This window comes from Microcebus murinus, chromosome X (assembly GCF_040939455.1).
Source record: "Microcebus murinus isolate Inina chromosome X, M.murinus_Inina_mat1.0, whole genome shotgun sequence".
NCBI classification, from domain to species: Eukaryota; Metazoa; Chordata; class Mammalia; order Primates; family Cheirogaleidae; genus Microcebus; species Microcebus murinus.
In genome coordinates this window covers 14,587,432-14,607,968 of record NC_134136.1, presented here as the reverse complement: position 1 = coordinate 14,607,968, position 20,537 = coordinate 14,587,432, and the positions used below count along the sequence as shown (strand labels likewise).

The 20,537-nt window shown below is 34.6% G+C and overlaps 1 protein-coding gene across 1 annotated transcript in view; it reads right to left on the bottom strand.

Annotated features, from left to right (window-relative positions):
• LOC105885282 (uncharacterized) overlaps nt 1–20,537 on the bottom strand; it is an 87,549-nt gene that overhangs the window by 11,414 nt on the left and 55,598 nt on the right. Inside the window, exon 4 of the mRNA XM_075999534.1 lies at nt 10,879–10,998. Coding sequence (XP_075855649.1) covers nt 10,879–10,998 — 120 coding nt within the window. The remainder of the gene's footprint in view (nt 1–10,878; nt 10,999–20,537) is intronic.

Sequence of the window (20,537 nt, the reverse complement as noted above, 5' to 3'; positions counted from 1 at the left end):
TATTGATCCTAATAATACCAAAACAACCTATCAATTTGACCCAAACTCTACCAAAATAGTTATTTTGTGCCACATAAACACTACTTAAATGTTTAATGCTATTCTCCACATTCATGTTTTACCATTCAATAATGGACAATGTATATGCAAGTCCTATTGATTACAGATTTCCACCATAAGAAGATTAATTTGGATATTACTAAGTTATTAAATAAAACATTCTAAGAATATTTTATTTATTGATAGTAAATTTCCTATATACATTACATAAATGAGTGCTACTTAATAACAATCACTAGAAAAATTCTGGTCATTAGAGAACTGAATTATAGCACCTCGAATGACAAATGGAAAGTTACATTGAGAACTACAAAAACCTTGGCATATAACTCTATCCATACCCCACACTAAGAGACTTGAAAAGATTCTAGCATAACTTCTAACAGCTTAATGTCCTGTTTCTAAGATAATGTCAGCCCCCCTTACAATGCCTGCCTGAAAAAGCTCAAACTGCCAAGAGAATTTACTGTTTGTTCCAGCTAAAACCTTATGGTAGGACAATAGGCCCTTGAGCCCACTATTAGAGCAGTTACTTTAAAAAGGTCGCAATTATAAATCCTTTCTCTGCCTATTAAGATATAAATTATCCACCACCCAGAACTATCTTCTCAAGGACCTTAGGTGCCATCTCTTTTAAATGCAAACATTTAAGAAGATAGCTCTCAACTCCTAGTCCCTGTGGGAGGGTAAGGGCCTAACTTTGGTGGGTGCCTTACTTCAACTTGTACCTCCTATCATAAGGACAGGAGAAGCTTGTCTCTCCTTGGGTTAAGTGCCAATTGATTAACCCAGATGGCCTAGTCACGAAAAACCAACCCCTCCCCTCCTTAATGGCCTTTAGTGAATTTTCTTTAGCATGTCTCCAGCATTTAACAACTCCCTTGCCTTTCCTTTGGTAGAGTTGAGCTCAGGTTACACAGAGGTTTCTTGCCTATTGCAATAGATTTTACTGAATAAAATCTATCTCTAACACTTTTAACAAGTAACTGGCTTTGTTCATCTTTAAAAAAGTCCTTATAAAAAAATATTAATGAAGGCAAAAAGAAAATTACATTTACCCAAGTGTGTGCTTTGTTTGTTTTCCTAAACTCTAGAAGTGATTGGGAAGTCAATCATTTAAAATAAATAAAAGTAGTCATTGTTAGTTCTGAGACAACAATATGATTTCTCCTAATTCACTACTGACCAGATTATGTAAAACCACTTTGTTTTGCACCAGAAAGAGAGCTCCATTCTATTCCACTTGTCCACAGTCCAAATTTAAAATGGTCAGGATTATTAGGATATCTGTTAATTTTATTTAACATCAAATTATCAGGCAAAACAAAATAACTATTTTGGAATTAACTACATAAGTGTTTCTAATTAGAAACATTTATGAAAAGTTATCTTGGGGAAAGAAATATATATTCATTATTGAGCTTCACAGAAATTTCTTGGTAAACATTTATTTATGGTGGACAAACAGTGGTGGTACCACAGCATCATATAATAAATCAGAAGAATTATCATAATCACACAGAATGTTGTTGCCTACAAAATATTGTTAATTGTCTGCTTTTGAGATCAATTATTGGGTTCTCATTTGGGGTCATCTGCCCTCAAAATAATACTTTGATTGCCTGTTATGATTTTTACCATCCACAAGAGACCTATAATGGATTCATTTAGAATGACTCCATGATCAAGGAATTAAAGACTGATTTATTTCCAGATTAAAATAACTCTTTTACTTAGCAGTCCTTTGTTAGACTGTGACCTTGAGAAATGGAGCACATCCTCATTACCTATCACATAGTAAGTGCTCAAAACAGTATTATGGATTCAGGGGTTGGGGGTTAGACCGGTATCTTAGGGAGGTGGTGAGCATTGTAGTGGGGAAGGGCATACCTGTAACCCTTCCTAGGGAGAGGCAAAGATATAAAAGGTAATCGAAATGTTATAAAAAACCCAAAACATTTATCGGGTGTCGGGCAGGTGGGAGGAGGGAGGAGGGGAGGAGGGGATAGGTATATACACACATAATGAGTGTGATGTGCACTACCTGGGGGATAGACACGCTTGAAGCTCTGACTCAAGGGGGGAGGGGGGAGGAGGAGGAAGGGCAATATATGTAACCTTAACAACATTTGTACCCCCATAACATGCTGAAATAAAAAGTCAATCAATCTATCAATTAATCAAACAATGAATGAAAAGGTTGCTCTATTCCTTCTCTGGAGCATATCAATTTGAGGCAAAATATTTTTTTTGTAATCCCTACAACTTTTTTTACTTTTATAAAAGTTCATCATGCTTATTTATCAAAATTAAGCATTTGTAGATTTACAGTACATTTATTTCAAAAACACTCAAATTACACTTAACTCTTTACATTTTTATTCAGAAAGAATATTCCCCCAGAACATATGCACTTTTTTATTCAATTTTAAAAATTGTCACTTGTCTAATTTCATTTATATTTCTACTTTTTGATGGGAAAATAAAAATATAAATAATTTATTGGAATGTTCTATAAACAAAACTCTGTTAAGAGGTGAAGCATTAGAATGTTCACTAAGATCTTTAAACAACTAATAGTGATATATCTTTCACTCTCTCATTTTTATTGAGTACTTCCTGTATGCTAAGCCAATTTTAATTTATCCTCACAATAACCTTATTGAGTAAGTGTCATTAACTCCATGATATATCTGAGAAAACTAAGAGCAGTTAAATAACTTGTCCAATGTTTTATGGCTTAAAGTATTTTTATGCTAACTATTTCAGTTTTATAAATGAGGATTTGAAGTTGTGTGAAGTTCAGTGAATTGACAAAGGTCACACAACTATTAATTAATAGAACCAATACTACAACCTCAATTTTGTATCTCCTAGTGTAGTACTCTTTGTGGTTTGAATTACTATGCTTTACATTATTTATATACTTTAAAACTTTATGGACTTTAGCCAAACACCTCTCTGCCTTCTTTCTCTAGAAGACAATTTTAATCATAATTGAGTTTTGATTTAAGGGAGAAGTCTAGGTGGAGATATAAATTGGAAGTTGTCAGCATAGGAATAATAGTTAAAACCACAGGAGTTTCCTTAAGGTGAAATTACCTAGGGAAGTGCTGTGCTTCTTAAACCCTGGTTTGCATCAGAATCACTGAGAATTCTGTAAAAATTGCACATTCCTGAGCCCTACCCCTCAAGGAGTCTGCATTTAAAACCAGTGCCTCTAAATGATTCTGGTGTGCATAATCAAAAGACCATACCTTGAAAAACATTGATGCAGAGGAAGCAGAGAGAAAAAAATCACCTTAGGATAAAATATGGGAGAAAACTAACATTTATGGAAAAAACAAACTGGATCCAATAAAAGACATGGAGAAAAATGGCCATATAATTGGGAGAAGAATTCAGAGTATAGTGTCTCAAAGCCTATGGAAGAAAGAGTTTCAAAGAAGTGATCAATTGTGTTGCAGATAAATGAAATAAGTTGAGGACTGATGCTTCAGTAGAGAAATTGGAACAGATGCTTGATTTCTGTGGGTTGAGTAGCAGATGAAAAGTGAGGGATTCAGACATAGATTGTCCTTTTAGGAACCTTAGCTTAGAAGTGAAGGAGAAAGGTAATGAAATAGTTAGACAAAGATGCAGAATCAAAGGCTTTTATTGTGGAAGATGGGAGAGACTTGGGGGTCTGTATATTGAGTGAAAGAAGCAGGTGAGTGGGAAGAAAAGTCAAGAGGTAAGCAAAAATGAAAAGAAGCTTCTGGAGGACATGAGAGGATAAGAAGATTATACTTAGAAAGGAGGAGAAAAGTCTTCCTCTATACCTGAAGAAAAGAAAATAAAGTTGCCTGTGGATCAGAATTTTGTAAGTGGGAGAGCAGGAAGCTAAAGTGGTTCACATCATTACCTATATTTGTGAGGCTATTTTATAATTATATGCATATAAATTTAACTTTTTACCTTTCTGGTGAAAATAATATTTTATCTTATGAAAAAATCCATCTTTATTTCTAGCAATGTTTTTTGTCTTAAAATCTTCATCTGCAATTCCAGCTATCTTTTAGTAATTGTTTGTATGGTATATCTTTTTCTATCATTTTTAAGCATTGCATATTTTTTTGTATTTTAGGTGTATCTCTTTTGAGGAGCCTCTAATTGTTTTTTTCTACTTAGTATGGCATTCTTTTTATTTTAATTAGAACATTCAGTCCATTTACATTTAATGTTTTTACTGATATATTTGGGTTTAAATCTACCACCTTACTTACTACTTTATTTCCACTTTTCCTGTCTATTTTTTCCCCTTTGCGTCTCTTTTCTTGCTTTCTTTTGGAATATTAGTTCCCATTTCCTCTTTTATTGATTATAGTTATATATTATTTTGGTGGTTACCACAAGCATCCATGGCTTTTCAAAGTACTTTTTTAATTCTTGGATAATGCAAGAACCTTAGAACTTTTTAACTCCATTTACTCTCCTCTCTCTATATTTGCTACTGCTATAATGAGTTTAAATTCTATATATTTTAAATCCCAATGTATTATTATTGTTATTATTTTACACAGTCAATAACCATTTAGATTTACATACATATTTACCATTTTTGTTGCTCTTCATTCCTTTCTGCATTGTCCAGTTTCCATCTGGGATCATTTTTCTTCTTTTGAAGAACAATCTTTAGTTGGTTGTGCTGGTAACAAATTCTCAGGAATTTTTTTGTCCAAAAAGTCTTTATTTCACTTTCATTTTTGAAGTATATTTTTTATAGGAAATAGAACTCTAAATTAGCAGTTATTTTCTTTCAGCACTTTCAGTTCACTTTTTGAAAAATAGCATTTTATTGTCTTCTGCCTTGCATTGCTTTACAGTCTAGGTTTCCTTCTTCCAGATCATGATACCATATTTTTCATTAGTTGTTAGCTCTCCAATGCCTTTAGAGATTTTTTAAATTTGTCAAACTTTTCTGGTTGTTTTCAGGTGGAAGGCTGCCACAGAATTCCAAGTCTGCCATTATTGGAGTTCATAACTGGCCCAATATTTTTGCTGAAGAGGAAGGTAAGGCCATAATCCAAGATTAAAAGGGATCTAGAGTTGGGTAGAGTGCAATTTTTGGAGAGTGGTGACATTTTGGATTAACTTCCGAGAAAAGACAGCTGACCACAGATGATTAAATTGATAAATAAGTGATATTGATGATCCACATGAACTTGATAGATACCAGTGACAAGCAGGGATAGAGAGGTGTATAATGTATTTAGGCCTCGATTCCTTAATTTTTAAAATGGATATGATAATAATTCCTATTTTTTCTATCACTGAGTCATTTTGATGACCAAATGAGATGATGGTATGCATTTCAAAAGAAATTATGGATGTGAAAGTAAACTATGAGGTCATATAAATACTGGCTAGTTACACACATGTAGATTTTTAAAAATTCAGACATACCAAATTTGAAGTGATCTTCTTTTATTCCAAAGAAAAAAGTGTCTGGAATTGTGTCTTCCAGGGTTTACTTTTTAGGATCATAGACATTCTTTACATTTTCATTCATAGAATTGGCATTCACTGCCACGTTCCCATAGCACTGAGGTAAACATTCATGGGAAAAAGGCTGTGAGTAGGCAAGTAACTGATCATACCACACTTGGAGCAAATGGAGAGAGAATGGAGGGAAAGAAGGGAGATAGAGTGGGAGGGAAGAAAGGAAAGAAGACTAGGGAAGGTACTCTGTGAGTTCCAGATACAGAATTCCTTCTTTAAATCTGAGCTATTATAAAGCATCTTCCTAATTAAGATAATTTAGCACAGCTATCTCACCCAGACTAGGTACCACTGGGAGCATATTAGAGTTTTTGGTCAAAGAGTTACTTTAATAAAGGTCTATTGAGAACATAGCAAGCCTAGTGTCCAATTCTGGGCTCCTGGTTCATCACCTGGGTCCTGCCACTTGAATGGAAAAAAGATATAAGCTAAGTGGCTCTAGGCTTCTCCTGAGCAGCAATGGACCATGTATACTTAAATATTTTGTAACATAGATCATTATTTGTCATTGTCACATGGGAATATAATCTGAAATCCGGTTTCTAAGAGTAGAAGGACACATTTTAGGAACAAAATGACAGGTTTTCATAATGTACTGTAGTAACACATTTTGAGGACAAAAAGTACAGCTTTTTGCACAGTATGCATCTTTTTTGCAGCATTAAGAAGTATCAAGCAAAAGTAAATGCATCTTTATAGTGAAAATACCTTATAGCCATGCAGTATTTCAGCAAACAAACACATATGTTGTAATTCTTTTCTAACTTTCCTTACAATTGAAAATGATTCCACTATGGATTTATTTTTAAAACAGACAAGTAAAAAAATATTGGATAAACTTTACATTGCTTAGATAAATACAGTTACCTCTGAATTTTTCTGTTTTTTGGGCACTAAGGCTGATTTTTCCTGTCATCTCTAGTCATTTCTTGGCAGCTTTCTTCTGTTAGTCAGTTTTCTCAACAAGGCATATTAACTTATACCCATATTTATTGACTAGAATTCCATATACTATATCCCAAAGGTACAATTACATTTCATGTCTTTAATTTTTCTTTTGAATTTCCTAGATAATAACCAAGAATTGTCATGGATGTCACAATTTCTTGGAATATGATTGATTTCCTAATTGACTATAGAATCATTGACTACTCATAGTATTTCAATGTTACAAACATTGTATTTTTGACCATTGCAAAAAACAAAGGAAACTTTTATTTAAAAACTATAGCATAAAATATAAATATCAGATTGTACAAGAATTTATGGAATATGACAATGAAAACATGTGAGGTCTTTTTTTTTTTTTTTTTTTTTTTTTTTTTTTTTGAGACAGAGTCTTGCTTTGTTGCCCAGGCTAGAGTGAGTGCCGTGGCGTCAGCCTAGCTCACAGCAACCTCAAACTCCTGGACTCAAGCAATCCTGCTGCCTCAGCCTCCCGAGTAGCTGGGACTACAAGCATGCGCCACCATGCCCGGCTAATTTTTTCTCTATATATATTAGTTGGCCAATTAATTTCTTTCTATTTATAGTAGAGACAGGGTCTCACTCTTGCTCAGGCTGGTTTCGAACTCCTGACCTCGAGCAATCCGCCCGCCTTGGCTTCCCAGAGTGCTAGGTTTACAGGCGTGAGCCACTGCGCCCGGCCATGAGATCTTTACAATTCTTGATCAAATCAATGGTTATAATTATTCACACATCAAGTGGACAAAAAAAGCACATGGAGCCAGGCATCTTAGATGAAAGATAAGTGTGACAAGATGTTGCTAGAGATGATGCCAGTCTTTCAGTACATTTCCCCAGACATGAATAATGGTCCCAGGTAGGAAACTTACTAGTTATTCTGAGGTTGGAATAGGCTGCATTTGTGGGTAGGTTTCTTTAGTCATCTAAATGAAAGCATTCTCTAATCTTTATACCCAGGCGAAAGTGGTTGTATCTTTATGGTCAGTGTTTAATGAGATATAGCAATAATAATTCAGGAAGTTGATACAGAATGAAGCATATTGGCTTGGTCCATTCCTTGCTGACACAAAAGTCATATCTATATAGCATTTACTGTTTGACCTCCAATGCTGTTTTCTTCTTTTACATCACTGTGTCCATGGAGTTAGAATAACTGTTAAAGATAAGCAGTGGAGCCAGAGAGAAGTACACAGAGGAAAAAATATACCTAATACCAATGATGGATTTACTACAAAGCCAATGAAATTAAGTTTTAGGGCCCCTCAACTTGTACAGGTCCCTTCCAATGGCCTGAGAGTATTTTACTTTTAGTATTGTCAGTTTTTCATAATTTGTAATTTGTTGTGATTATTCTCATTCTAAATATTTAATTTGTATATAATTTTGTATTCATAATTTTGTATTTTTTAAAAAAAGGGACAAACTGTATAAGGGTCAGGCTTCTCAAAATATGGATCTTCTCATTTTATGTGTGCATCACCAATAATTAGTAGAATTTGCTTTAATATCCTCCAAATTCCTACCATCCTCTCCCTCATCCTAATACAACAGAAACTATAGCTAAAAAGCAAACATTTTGATGAACATCAATAATACTCAATCCATGTACATGTTAGCAATTAATTAACCACTAGGAGAATTTATGCACTAATGATTTTTTGAGATGACACTATAAAAAGAAATAAGAATGTGGGCCTGCTGTGCTATAATAGGTTTACAGATCTATAAGTGACCTAAATTGTCATTAACTGAACTCCTGAATTTTACGTATGAGAAAACTGAGGATTAGAGAGGAAATATTATTTGCTAAAGTTCACATCTAGGTAATTAGTGGTTAAGTTGGGATTTCAAGAAACTACTTCATACTTACAGTAATTTCTACTATTGTTCCAATTTTTTTTGCTTCTACATTTATAAAGTTTAATCTTTATTTTTATTTATTTATTTTTTGACAGTGTCTTACTCTGTTGCCTGGGCTAAAGTGCCATGGCGTCAGCCTAGTTCACAGCAACCTCAAACTCCTAGGCTCCAGCAATCCTTCTGTCTCAGCCTCCTGAGTAGCTGGGACTATAGGCATGCACCACCATGCCCGGCTAATTTTTCTATATATTTTTAGTTGTCCAATTAGTTTCTTTCTATTTTTAGTAGAGACAGGGTCTTGCTCTTGCTCAGGCTGGTTTTGAACTCCTGACCTTGAGCAACCGCCAGTCTTGGCTTCCCAGAATGCTAGGATTACAGGTGTGAGCCACTGTACCCGGCCTGAAGTTTATTTCTTAACATGTTTTGGATTTATATATTTTGCATGATAAGGTTAAAATCCTATTTGACTCTCTATGACTGACAGCAAACTTATTAGATATTTTAAATCTTTACTTTGTATACTTCACAATCAGCCTATAAAGTCATATTCTTTTTGCATGCAGTTTACAATTTAAGGGTATCCTTGATCTAATTGAACAATAATATAACAGCTTCTATTTAAAATGTCTATCCATTTTTTTAGTTCATTAACTGATTATTTCAACTCAAGAAATTCTATATTAAGACTGTCTTCTATTTCATTAAATCATTATGTTAAAATTAGATTTTCCATGCAACTGTAATAATAGTTTTGTTATGCTAACATAGCTAACAATAAAGAAAATTTAGCAATAGATGAAAACAATTCTGAAAATACTAGCATGACATTTGAAGAGTTACTTCTAATTGTAGCTTGAAAAAATTCACATTAAATCATTATGTTTGTTGGAGGAAATCTGAAGGTTATTTTGCCCTTTGGCAAAAGTAATGACATTCCTTTAAAAAAGTACTAGAAATGTACATAAATACAAAGACAGATACAATCATATTATAATTGAAGTAATATATGGCCCTTAAAAAAATACAAGCTGACTTCACTGGGAATTAATCCTTAGATTTCTTATTTCTGACCTTAAAAATTACCTATTTCAGTGTATTGTAAAAATATTTATAATAAATTTGGTACATATATATACATATAAAATATAATGATGCACATAAATTACCATTAAGATCCCAACAGTTAAATGGACAAGGGTTATGAACTGGTAATCAAGAGAGAAGGAAATAAAAACAACTGATAAATATGAGGGAAAACATTTACTGTCATTAATCACAAGATAAACACAAAATATAACTAGGATTATAATTATGACTATTTTCACTTCAGTAATTCTATTTGTTTAAATAGTAAAAGCATCATGAGTTGGTTATACATGTATGCCACTGATAGAGTATAAATTAATACAAGCCTTTAGGAAAGAAATTTTTCAATATATATTAAAAAACTTAAAAATGTTCATAACTCTTGGACCAATAATTACATGCCTAAGCAACATTCTGAAAAAAAGCCTTATGTTTGAAGATACATAATTATGTGCATCACCACAGTATTCATAATAATAAATAGCATTAATTTGAAAAATTTGAATATCAACAATGAAGAAAATATCAAGTAAATGACAGTATGACCACATGATCATATAATTTGATCATATATATCACATATATATGTGTTTGTTTCAAAATTATATAAGTAAAATATTAATAGTAAAAATACTGGAAGAAAATATATAAATATCATTAATAGTTAATTCAAATGGTTTTCTATATTTTCTGTATTTTATATAATGAAGAGTTAATATTTTCAAATTAAAAATAATTTTAATAATAAAGTTAAAGAAAGGTAGAAAATAGTAGAAACATATGTAGCATATAAGAAAAATGTCCAAGCAATTAAATGTGTACTAAAACAAAACTGAGGTTTCATTTGAAAATTCTAGTAAAAATATGGAAAAGAGATAAAACCCAACACAGATAAGAATATAGAGTTTATTTTGGCAGAATTCTTCTGGTAGATAATTTAATAATACAAATAATCCTAAAACAATTGTACACTCTCTCACCATAATCAGAATATTAGAAACATATTCAAGGAAATTGTTCAAATGGTTAAAAATATAAGACACCTAACAAAGATATTAGATCAGCTTTATATTTAATACCTGGAAATCTGTAACAACCTAAATGACCCAACAATAATTGAATGATTAAATAAATTATGGTTTATAAATTCAATAGTTTATAATGCATTTACTTAAAAATTAATGACTAGATGGGAAAGAGAGACATGATTATATAATCTTACATACTATATCCATTGAGAAACATTGGAAGGAAACAAAAATAAACCCATAAATGATTGCTCTGTTAGGAAGGATTTGAGAGACATTGACAAATCTTTTATAAATGCTTTATATTAATGATAAATCTTATTCTAAAATTGCTTACCACTTGCATCCTATGTGGCCTCTTTTCAGGGGTAATAAATTCTGGAATATGTGTTTCTGATTCTGGGAGATAAGGTGGCAGAGCAATTATGTAATGACATATTTTAGTTACACCTTTGCACTAGAAAAGAAGAAAACAAAGAGAAAGATGCATGAAATTCATATCTAAGTCATTAACTCTGTGTTACCACATAATTGTTATAATTTTCATCTTTCAAAATATGAATATCATTCAAGGAAAGATACTGCAAGACTTACAAACAGGGTGAAAAATATATTTGTTTTGCCAACAAGAAAGGTTTCTAGAGTGAGTTAAGTATATAGTATCAAAACATAAAACTGGATTTAATTCCTTAGGTCTTCTCAATTACACTGTAGACAATATGCAGATGAGTGAGAAGAGATGAAAATACATTTTAAATGTTCATTTATTATTAAATACATTATTTTTCATGGAAATTTTAGAAAAAACAGAAGAACCTAAGTAGAAAGTAATCATCACCCAAAATCCCACCCACAGGAAATAGGATAAGATTAAATTCATTTATCATAACATCTATAAATATCTATTTACTGCAGCTTTATTTCAAAATATACTTTTGAGGAAATTTTTTTTATATCCCTATATATGTGCCTTCAAGAACCATATTGTCATTTCCTTAAAATATGGCAAACTCCCTAGAGAAAATTTGAATTGTGTGAATTTTAATGTTGTGAGACAATACATAGAATTTTATTTTAAAATGTCAGTAAGGGTTAGGAAAGGAATTAATAACTTTAAGTAAAAAGAACGAGTTACAAATAATGATCCAATAAACCACCTGATTATTTATCAGTAAATCTCAGGGTGGGAATTATAGCTTATAAATTACTGTTTGAATCCTCATCATTTAGCAAAATTCCTAACACATAGTAGAGCTACATGAATATTTACTATTGATGAATATTATGACATAAAAGCAATTCTCAAACTTTTTCCAGGGATATATAGAAGGACTTGCACTGCTCTTCTGGGTGATTAAATGATATACAAAGATTAAATATAACATTGGCTTTAGGTAGAGAGGTTGCTGAACACAGTGATTTAAATCATTAAAGATCAGAATACCTTACACTCTTAATGACCCAGAAAAAGCTATAACTAAAAATCCACATTCATGCTGGTACCAAATATATACTTCACTCTACATAATTATTTGATTTTGATAGGTACATTTAAAGTGTAAAGTTGCAAATATAGCATAAGTTATATATATGCATAGGTTGACTTTTTTATTTCAAAGTATTATGGGGGTGAAAATATTTTCGGTTACAAGGATTGCTTTTGTAATGCTTGAGTCAGGGTTATAAATGTGACCGTCACCCAGATAGTGTTCATTGTACCCATGTAGGCAGGTTTTTATGCATTCCTTACCCTACCTCCCCCAATTGATTTCCATTCAGTTATACTTCCCTCTATGCACATGCATGCCCATCAGTCAGTTCCAATTTAATAGTGATTATACATGTTTGTTTTTTCATTCTTTAGATACTTTACTTAGGATAATGGTCTCCAATTCCATCCATATTGCTGCAAAAGACATTAAGTCATCCTTGATCACTGAGTAGTATTCTATGGTATGTATACACCACATTTTGTTAATCCACTCATGAATTGATAAGCACTTAGGTTGATTCCACATCATTGCAATTGAAAATTGTGCTTCAATAAAACATTTGAGTGCAAGAATCTTTTTGATGAAATGATTCTCTTTCTTTGGGTGAATACCCAGTAGTGGATTGAAACAGGATACATCTCTCTCTCTCACCACTCACAAAAATTAATTCAATATGTGGTTTCATTTTACATTGCTCTGATAATTAAAGATGTCGAGTATTTTTTCACATTTATTGGCCATTTATTTATCTTCCTTTGAAAATATTATGTTCATATCTTTTGCCCACTTTGTAATGGGGTTGTCTTATTTTCTCTTGCTGATTTGCTTGAGTTCGTTATGAATTCTGGTTATTAGTCCTTTATTGGATATGTAATTTGTGAATATTTTCTCCCATTCTGTAAGTTGTATATTTGCTCTGTTGATAATTTCCTTGGCTGTGCAAAAGATTTTTAATTTGATTATGTCTCATTTATTTATTTTTATTGTTTCTATGATTGTCATTGAGGTTTTCTTCACAAATTCTTTGCCTAGGCCAATACCTGGAAGAGTTTTTCCAACATTTTTTTCTAGAGTTCTTATGGTTTCATGCCTTACATTTAACTCTCTCATCAATCGTGAATTAATTTTTGTGAGTGGTAAGAGATATAGATCCTGTTTCATACTTCTGCATATGGCTATCTTGTTGTTCCAGCAACATTTATTGAATAGGGCTTATTTTCCCCAATGTATATTGTTGTCTCATTTGTCAAAGATCAGTTGGCTGTTTGTAGATGGTTTTACTTCTGGGTTTCCTATTCTGTTTGAATGGTTTATGTCTCTATTTGTGCGCCAATACAATGGTGTTTTGGTTACTATAGCCTTGTAACATAGTTTGAAGTCTAGTAATATGATGCCTCCAGATTTGTTCATTTGGTTAAGATTGTTTTGGCTATTTGAGCTCTTTTGTGGTTCAAAATAAAGCATAATTTTATTTTTTCCAGATCTGTGATATATGACATTGGTATTTTAGTGGGGATTGCATTGAATCTGTAAATCATTGTGGGAAGTATAGGCATTTTAACAATGTTGATTCTATCAATCTATGAGCATGGTATGTTTTCCCATTTATTTGTATCATTAGCAATTTCTCTCCTCTATGTTGCATAGTTCTCTTTGTAGAGGTTTTCCACCTTCTTAATTAAGTTTATTCCTAAGTATTTTATTTTCATTGTATGTAGCTATTGTGAAAGGTATTGAGACTTTGATTTAACTCTCAGCTTGACTGTTATTGGTGTATAGGAATGCTACTGATTTGTGCACATTCATTTTCTAACCTGAGACATTGCTGAATTTATTTATCAATTCCAGGAGTCTCTTGGTGGAATATTTGGAGATTGTCTAGATAGAAGATCATATCATCAGCAAAAAGAGATAATTTGACCTCCTCTTTCCCAATTTGAATATCCTTAATTACTTTCTATTCCCTGATTGTTCTGGTTAAGATTTCCAGGACTATGTTGAATAGAAGTGGTTACAGTAGGCATCCTTGTCTTCTTCCAGTTCTTAGGGGGAATGCTTTCAATTGTTTTCTATTCAGTATGATGCTGGCTGTGGGTTTGTCATATATAGCTTTTATAATTTTGATATATGTTACTTCTATGGCAATTTTGTTGAGGGTTTTTATCATGAAAGTATGCTGCATTTTCTCAAATGATTTTTCTATATTTATTGAGATGGTCATATTATCTTTTTTTTCACTCTGTTCATGTGGTGAATCATATTTCTTGATTTATGTATGCAGAACCATCCTTGCATCCCTGGGAAGAAGCATCCTCCCTCATCAAAGACACAGTGAATCTCCACACTCACATAGCTCTATGGCTACAGCCTGCAAACAACTAGCAACTGAGAAACCAAACACACTAAACATATCTACACGCAAGACATCCATCCAGAATCTAGAGCACAATCAAAGCACCCACAAACAAAGGCAAAGGCTCTTATCTAACATATGTTACAGAACACCCATATGGGTGAAGGGAGAGGAAAAAACACCACATAAACAAAAGAAAATGCAAGAATAAGAAGTGACAGCTGCTCCAGATAAAAAGGAATCATTAAAAGAACTCCAGAAGTATGAAAAATCGGACCAAAAGGACATCCTCAAAAGGGAACACTAGCTCTCTAGCAATGTATACCAACCAAAAAAAAAATACTGAAATGACAAAGTATTCCAAATATGTATCATGAGGAAGCTCAACAAAATCCAAGAAAAAATGGAAAACCAATGGAAAGAAACCAGAAAAATAATTCAGGAAATTAATAAAAAATTCACTAAGGAGGTTGACATATTAAAAAACGTGGAACTTCTGGAAATAAAAATATCATTTAAGAAAATAAAAAACACAGTAGAAAGCTTTAAGAATAGACTAGACTAAGTAGAAAAAAAAAATCCCAGAGCCTAAAAGAAATATGGGATTATGTAAAATGGCCAAATATAAGAATCATAGACATCGCTGAGAATGAATGAAAATGCACAAGGGCTGGAAAACCTGTTTGAGGAAATAAACCAAGAAAACATCCCTGGTATGGCTAGAGATTTAGACATCCAGGTACAAGAATCTGAATTGATACCTGGGAGATTCATTGCAATCTCCAAGAAACATAGTCATCAGACGGGCCAAAGTCAACATGAAGGAGGAACTCCTATGAGCTGTAAAGTGAAAATGTCAAGTAACTTACAAAAGAAAACCCATCAGGCTTACTGCAGACTTCTCAACTGAGACTTTATCAGAGAGAAAGGATTGGGACTCCATCTTCATTTTTCTTAAACAGAACAAATGCAGCCTGAAATTTTATATTCTGCAACAATAAGTTTGATACATGAAGGAGAAGATAAGTCTTTTTCAGACAAGCAAACACTGAGGGAATTTGTCAAGACCAGACCTACCCTGTAGGAAACACTCAGATTTGAATTGTTATTGAACAGCACAAGAATCAGCCATCAGTGTAAAACTACCCAAAAGCTAAAGCTCATAGCTCATATAAAACAATATTATAAAAGGTAAAATACAGCAATAAAGTATTACCCAACAGGATGAACAGAAGTTCATCCCGCATATCAATTATATCAATCAACATGAATGGTTTGAATGCCTCACTCAAGAGACATAGGCTGGCTGAATGGATGATGAAATACAACTCTATCTGCTGTTACAGGAAACACATGTAACACACAAATATTCATACTAACTCAAGATGAAGGGATGGAAAAATATATTCCATGAAAATGAAAATCAAAAGGAGGCAGGTGTGGCCATTCTAATAGCAGATAAAATTGAATATAAGTCAAAAGTAGTACATAAAGACAAACGTGATCATTATATAGCAGTGAAAGGAGAAATTCAACAAGAAGGCATAACCAACCTAAATATTTATACATCTAACACAGGAGCACTCAGATTCATAAAGCAAACCCTACTGATATAAGCAAAGAGATAAACGGCAGCTTCATAATTGCTGGGGACTTCAAAATCCCACTGACAGATCTGGATAGATCATCCAAGCATAAAATAAATAAATAAACACTGGACTTAAATGGAACTCTAGAACAAATGGGCCTAACAGACATTTATAGATTTTTTGACTGAAAACTACTTAATAAATATTCTATCATCATGTGGAACATTCTCCAAGATTGATCATATTTTAGGCCACAAAACATGGTTCAATAAATTTAAAAAATATCAAAATCATACTATATATCTTGTCAGACCACAGTGGAATAAAACAAGAAATAAACACCAAGAGAAATACTTAATTCTATGCAAAGTCATGGAAATTAAACAACCTACTGCTAAATTATTATTGAATCAACAATGAAATTAAGATGAAAATCAAAATATTCCTCAAATTGAATTACATAGGGACACAAGCTATCAAAACCTATGGAATTCAGGAAACATTATCCTAAGGAAAAAATTCATAGCCTTAAATGGCTACATCAAAACTATAGAAAGATCACAAATTAACAATCTAATGACACATGAGATGTCATTGAACTAGAAACGAAGAGCAAAGCAAACCCAAATCCAGCAGAAGAAAAGATATAACTAAGATTAGAGCAGAGCTAATGAAATCAAAAACAAGAAAATAATACAGAAGATGGACAAAATAAAAAAGTTGGTTCTTTAAATATATAAACAACATTGATAGACTTCTTGGTAGTTCAACCTGGAACAGAAGAGAAAGGACCCATATAAGGTCAATCAGAAATAAAAAAGGAGATATTACAACTGATACCACAGAAATACAAAATATCTGTGAATCCTATGAACATATCTATGCACATAAACTCAAAATGTAGAGGAAATGGATAAGTTCCTGGAAATACACCTCTAAAGACTTTCAACCAAGAAGAAATAGAACTCCTGGATGGACTAGTAATGAGCCAGATTGAAGCAACAATAAAAAAAAAAATCTTCCAACAACAACAACAACAAAAAAACCCTGGGCCAGATGGATTCATAGCAAAATTTTATCAGACCTGCAAAGAAGAATTTGTACCACCACTGCAGAATTTATTCCATAATATCGAGAATTAGGGAACCCTCCCCAACTCATTCTACAAAACCAGTATCACCTTGATACCAAAACCAGCAAAGGACACAACAAAAAAAGAAAACTACAGACCAATAGCCCCTATGAATATAGATGCAAAAATCCTCAATAAAATACTAGCAAACAAAATTCAACAGCACATGAAAAAATAATCCATTATGACCAGGTTGACTTTTTAAAAGTGGAATCAGAGAATATTTAGGTTGGATATTATCTTAAATAACATCTCTAGTTTCATCCCTTCATTTTGAGGTGGGACAACTGAGGCTGTTGCAACATGAGAATTAGATCATGAACCATATCTTTATCATCTTTGAATCTCTATCATTTAAACCCAGAGACTGGAATATAGTGGATGTTCATTAAATGTTTACTTAATGAATGAAATTTATTCCTAAGAGGAACCTTGTGCTCTAACCAGCCAGTTTCTTAATTGTTCCATCAATCTTCAATGCTCATTTTCACCTCCATATTGTTCTTTTTGGTTCAAGTGTCCCTAAATTTCACCTTTCTCTAGCTAAGTTGTTTCCAGGCTTCAGAACCCAATTGAGTTCCAAATTTATTCGTGTAACTTTACAGGCAATTTTAGCCTTCTCTGCATACTTTGACTATCTTTCAACTTAAATTCTATTGAATAACAATCTACCATCTAAAATCTCAGCTTGGATCACAGAGGTGAGGGGAAATGGTTGGCAGTAGGTGGGAGGAAAAGAATAAGGCAGAGTTTTCATGATGGTATTAGAATTAGGACAAGGAGTGGTTATAAGATAGTACAGAGTTGCTTCATCATTCGACAAACCTTTAGTTGGACAGTGTTGGTAGATAGCATACAACATAGCATTATCTTATCCTTTCATTTCCTTGGATACCTTATTTTTCCTGTTAAACATTATTTTCCAAACTTAGGCTATAAACTCTTTAAGAGAAAAAAAACACATTTTACAATCTGTAAATTCCCCTAATACCGTGTGTACAGAATAACTTTAACAAACAACAAGCAGGCCCGGAACACATAAAAACAACTGACAATGGTACTAAATAAATTAAAACTTTCCTCGCACTTTTTTCTTCCCAGCCCTAGCCTCTCGCTCTACTACCATTTTGACTCTGAAAGAATCACAACCAGCAAGCAAGCTGAGAGATAAAGAAGAAACTAATCTCCCTTACCAAACTGCAAATTCTGTGACAGCTAGGGGAGATTAGCTGCAACTGTGAATAAAGTTGAAGCAATGATTTCTACATAGAATTGGACATTCTGAGTGACTTTATGGATTTCCATCACCAAAAATTGAGCAGAAAAGTCTTGGAACTGCCCACTCTGAGCACAAAGCATTATTTCTTTTAAAAATGTGTGCCAATACCTTGAGGACTTCTTATTCTACACAGAACAGTGTAAGCCTCAGGAGTAACTGTGAAACAGAAACTGTTACCCTAAACTATTCCACTCTTTATATGCATCAAAGAACAGGAATTTCGTAAGGTATCCACAATATCAGCTCCTATGGGCCTGTGGACTTTCACTTTGGGGCATATAAATTCATTATAATATTTAGGAAAATGTATCAGGCATACTAAGGGTTCAGCAATGATATTTATTGCAGCTAAGCACTATTAAATCAGTCATACCTTATTTCTCATATGCTATATTTACTAACATTTTACAGGAAGAGCCCCCCAAATAATTTAATACATAAATCACACTTCTTCTTGGTACAACTAAGATATACTACTATTTTGATTACATAAAGTGCTAAAGTTTAGGCATAATGAAAAATATAACCGTCAAGACCTGATGCAGCAAATATAAGGAAAATGACAGAATAGCAGAAGACACAAGGGTAGGAATTGGCAGAGAGGAATGTGTGTCAAGAGGCACACAAGGGGAGAGGATCAAGATGGCGGACGAGAAACACCGCCAGACAGAGTGTCTCTGCAGAAAAGACAGATTCTAGCAGAAATTAGAAAAAAGAAGCAAGAAGATGAGCATACAGTGGACGAGGGGTGGAAGGAGGGGTACCTGAGACCCCGGGAGACTCCAGGAGGAGGCTGCGGAGGAGAACTGGAGGCTGAAACCACCGGAGCAGCCTGGAGACCAGCGGCAAGGGTAGGTGGATTTGCTGTTTCCCCTCCCCTGCATTTGGGACTGCTGGTGGGCTCCCCAGTGGGTGGAGAAACCTGCGGACACCAGCCCAGAGAGAGCCGCCGCCAGCCAGCGGTGAGCCTGTAGCGGACATGGCACCAGGCTCCCAACGCCCTGCCGGCACCTCCGTGTGCACAGACCCGAGCATCCCGGCAGGTGCCATATTGCCTCCTCTTCCCCTCCGCTGACCCTACCCGAGGCAGCCCAGAGAGACAATACAGCTACCAGCCAGAGGCACCTCCAGGGAACAGAACCTTCCCTTTTGGGACCCTACAGCTGACTCAGGAGAACTCATACTGTGAGCTCCCTACCCATCAGCCCTCCCAGATGTTGCTGGCACGGTGATCCCAGGAGAATGGTGCCGACTCAGAGGCTGAGAGACACAGACCCAGCTTGGGCTCCCTGTGGGTAAATTGGGACTGGAACTCCTCTCCCTGGTGGGGATACAGTTTGAACTCTGGGACCCAGAGGTTGGACCTGCAGAAGAGATCCCGTGCACCGAGGTCTAGCATTGCCTGGGCACAGAACGGTTATACATGAACAGCCTACTGAGGTGTGTGTGCCTCCAGGGGCAGATCAGCATCCTAGAGGGCAACCCTCCTCCCAACAGGAGGCCATACGCCTAGCCCAGGTGGCTTTCCTGCACAGGGAACCTCCCTGCCAGCATCACAGTCTGGGGAGGCCTGGTGGCGTGTGGTCTGGCCTGCTGGCAGAGACCCAGGAGTAGCTGCAGAGTTGGGGAGGGTGGAAAGAAGCGAGGCCTGCTCCAGACAGCGGGTCTCAGACAGCCCCACCCCTACACCCAGACTTTCTGGTTGAGCGGGACCATTCCAGCCCCGCCCTGATAGCTTTTCCTGGAAGCAGAGAACAGAACGTTGACCCCTGCTAACAACATTGGTGGTGCCTGAGGGCAGGCTTACCCAACCCAACTACGCCCAGAACAAGAGCTGATAATAGGACACAAAATCAACACCATAGCCTGTTCCTCCAAGCAAGTGCCACCTACTGACAAGGACGACATCCTGCACAGCCTTTTCATGGCACCCACTGACTCAATATACAGGGAGTGGTCGAATCTCACCCACAGACACCACCTAACAGCTCAGAAATTAAACAAGGTGTGTGAATACCCAAACAAAAACCTAAAGGAAAGAAACAACAACTGATCCACATGGGAAGAAATCAGCGAAAGAACTCAGGAAATATGAAGAATCAAACGTAAAACACACCCCCAAAGAGGAGCACCAGCCCCCTAGAAATGGA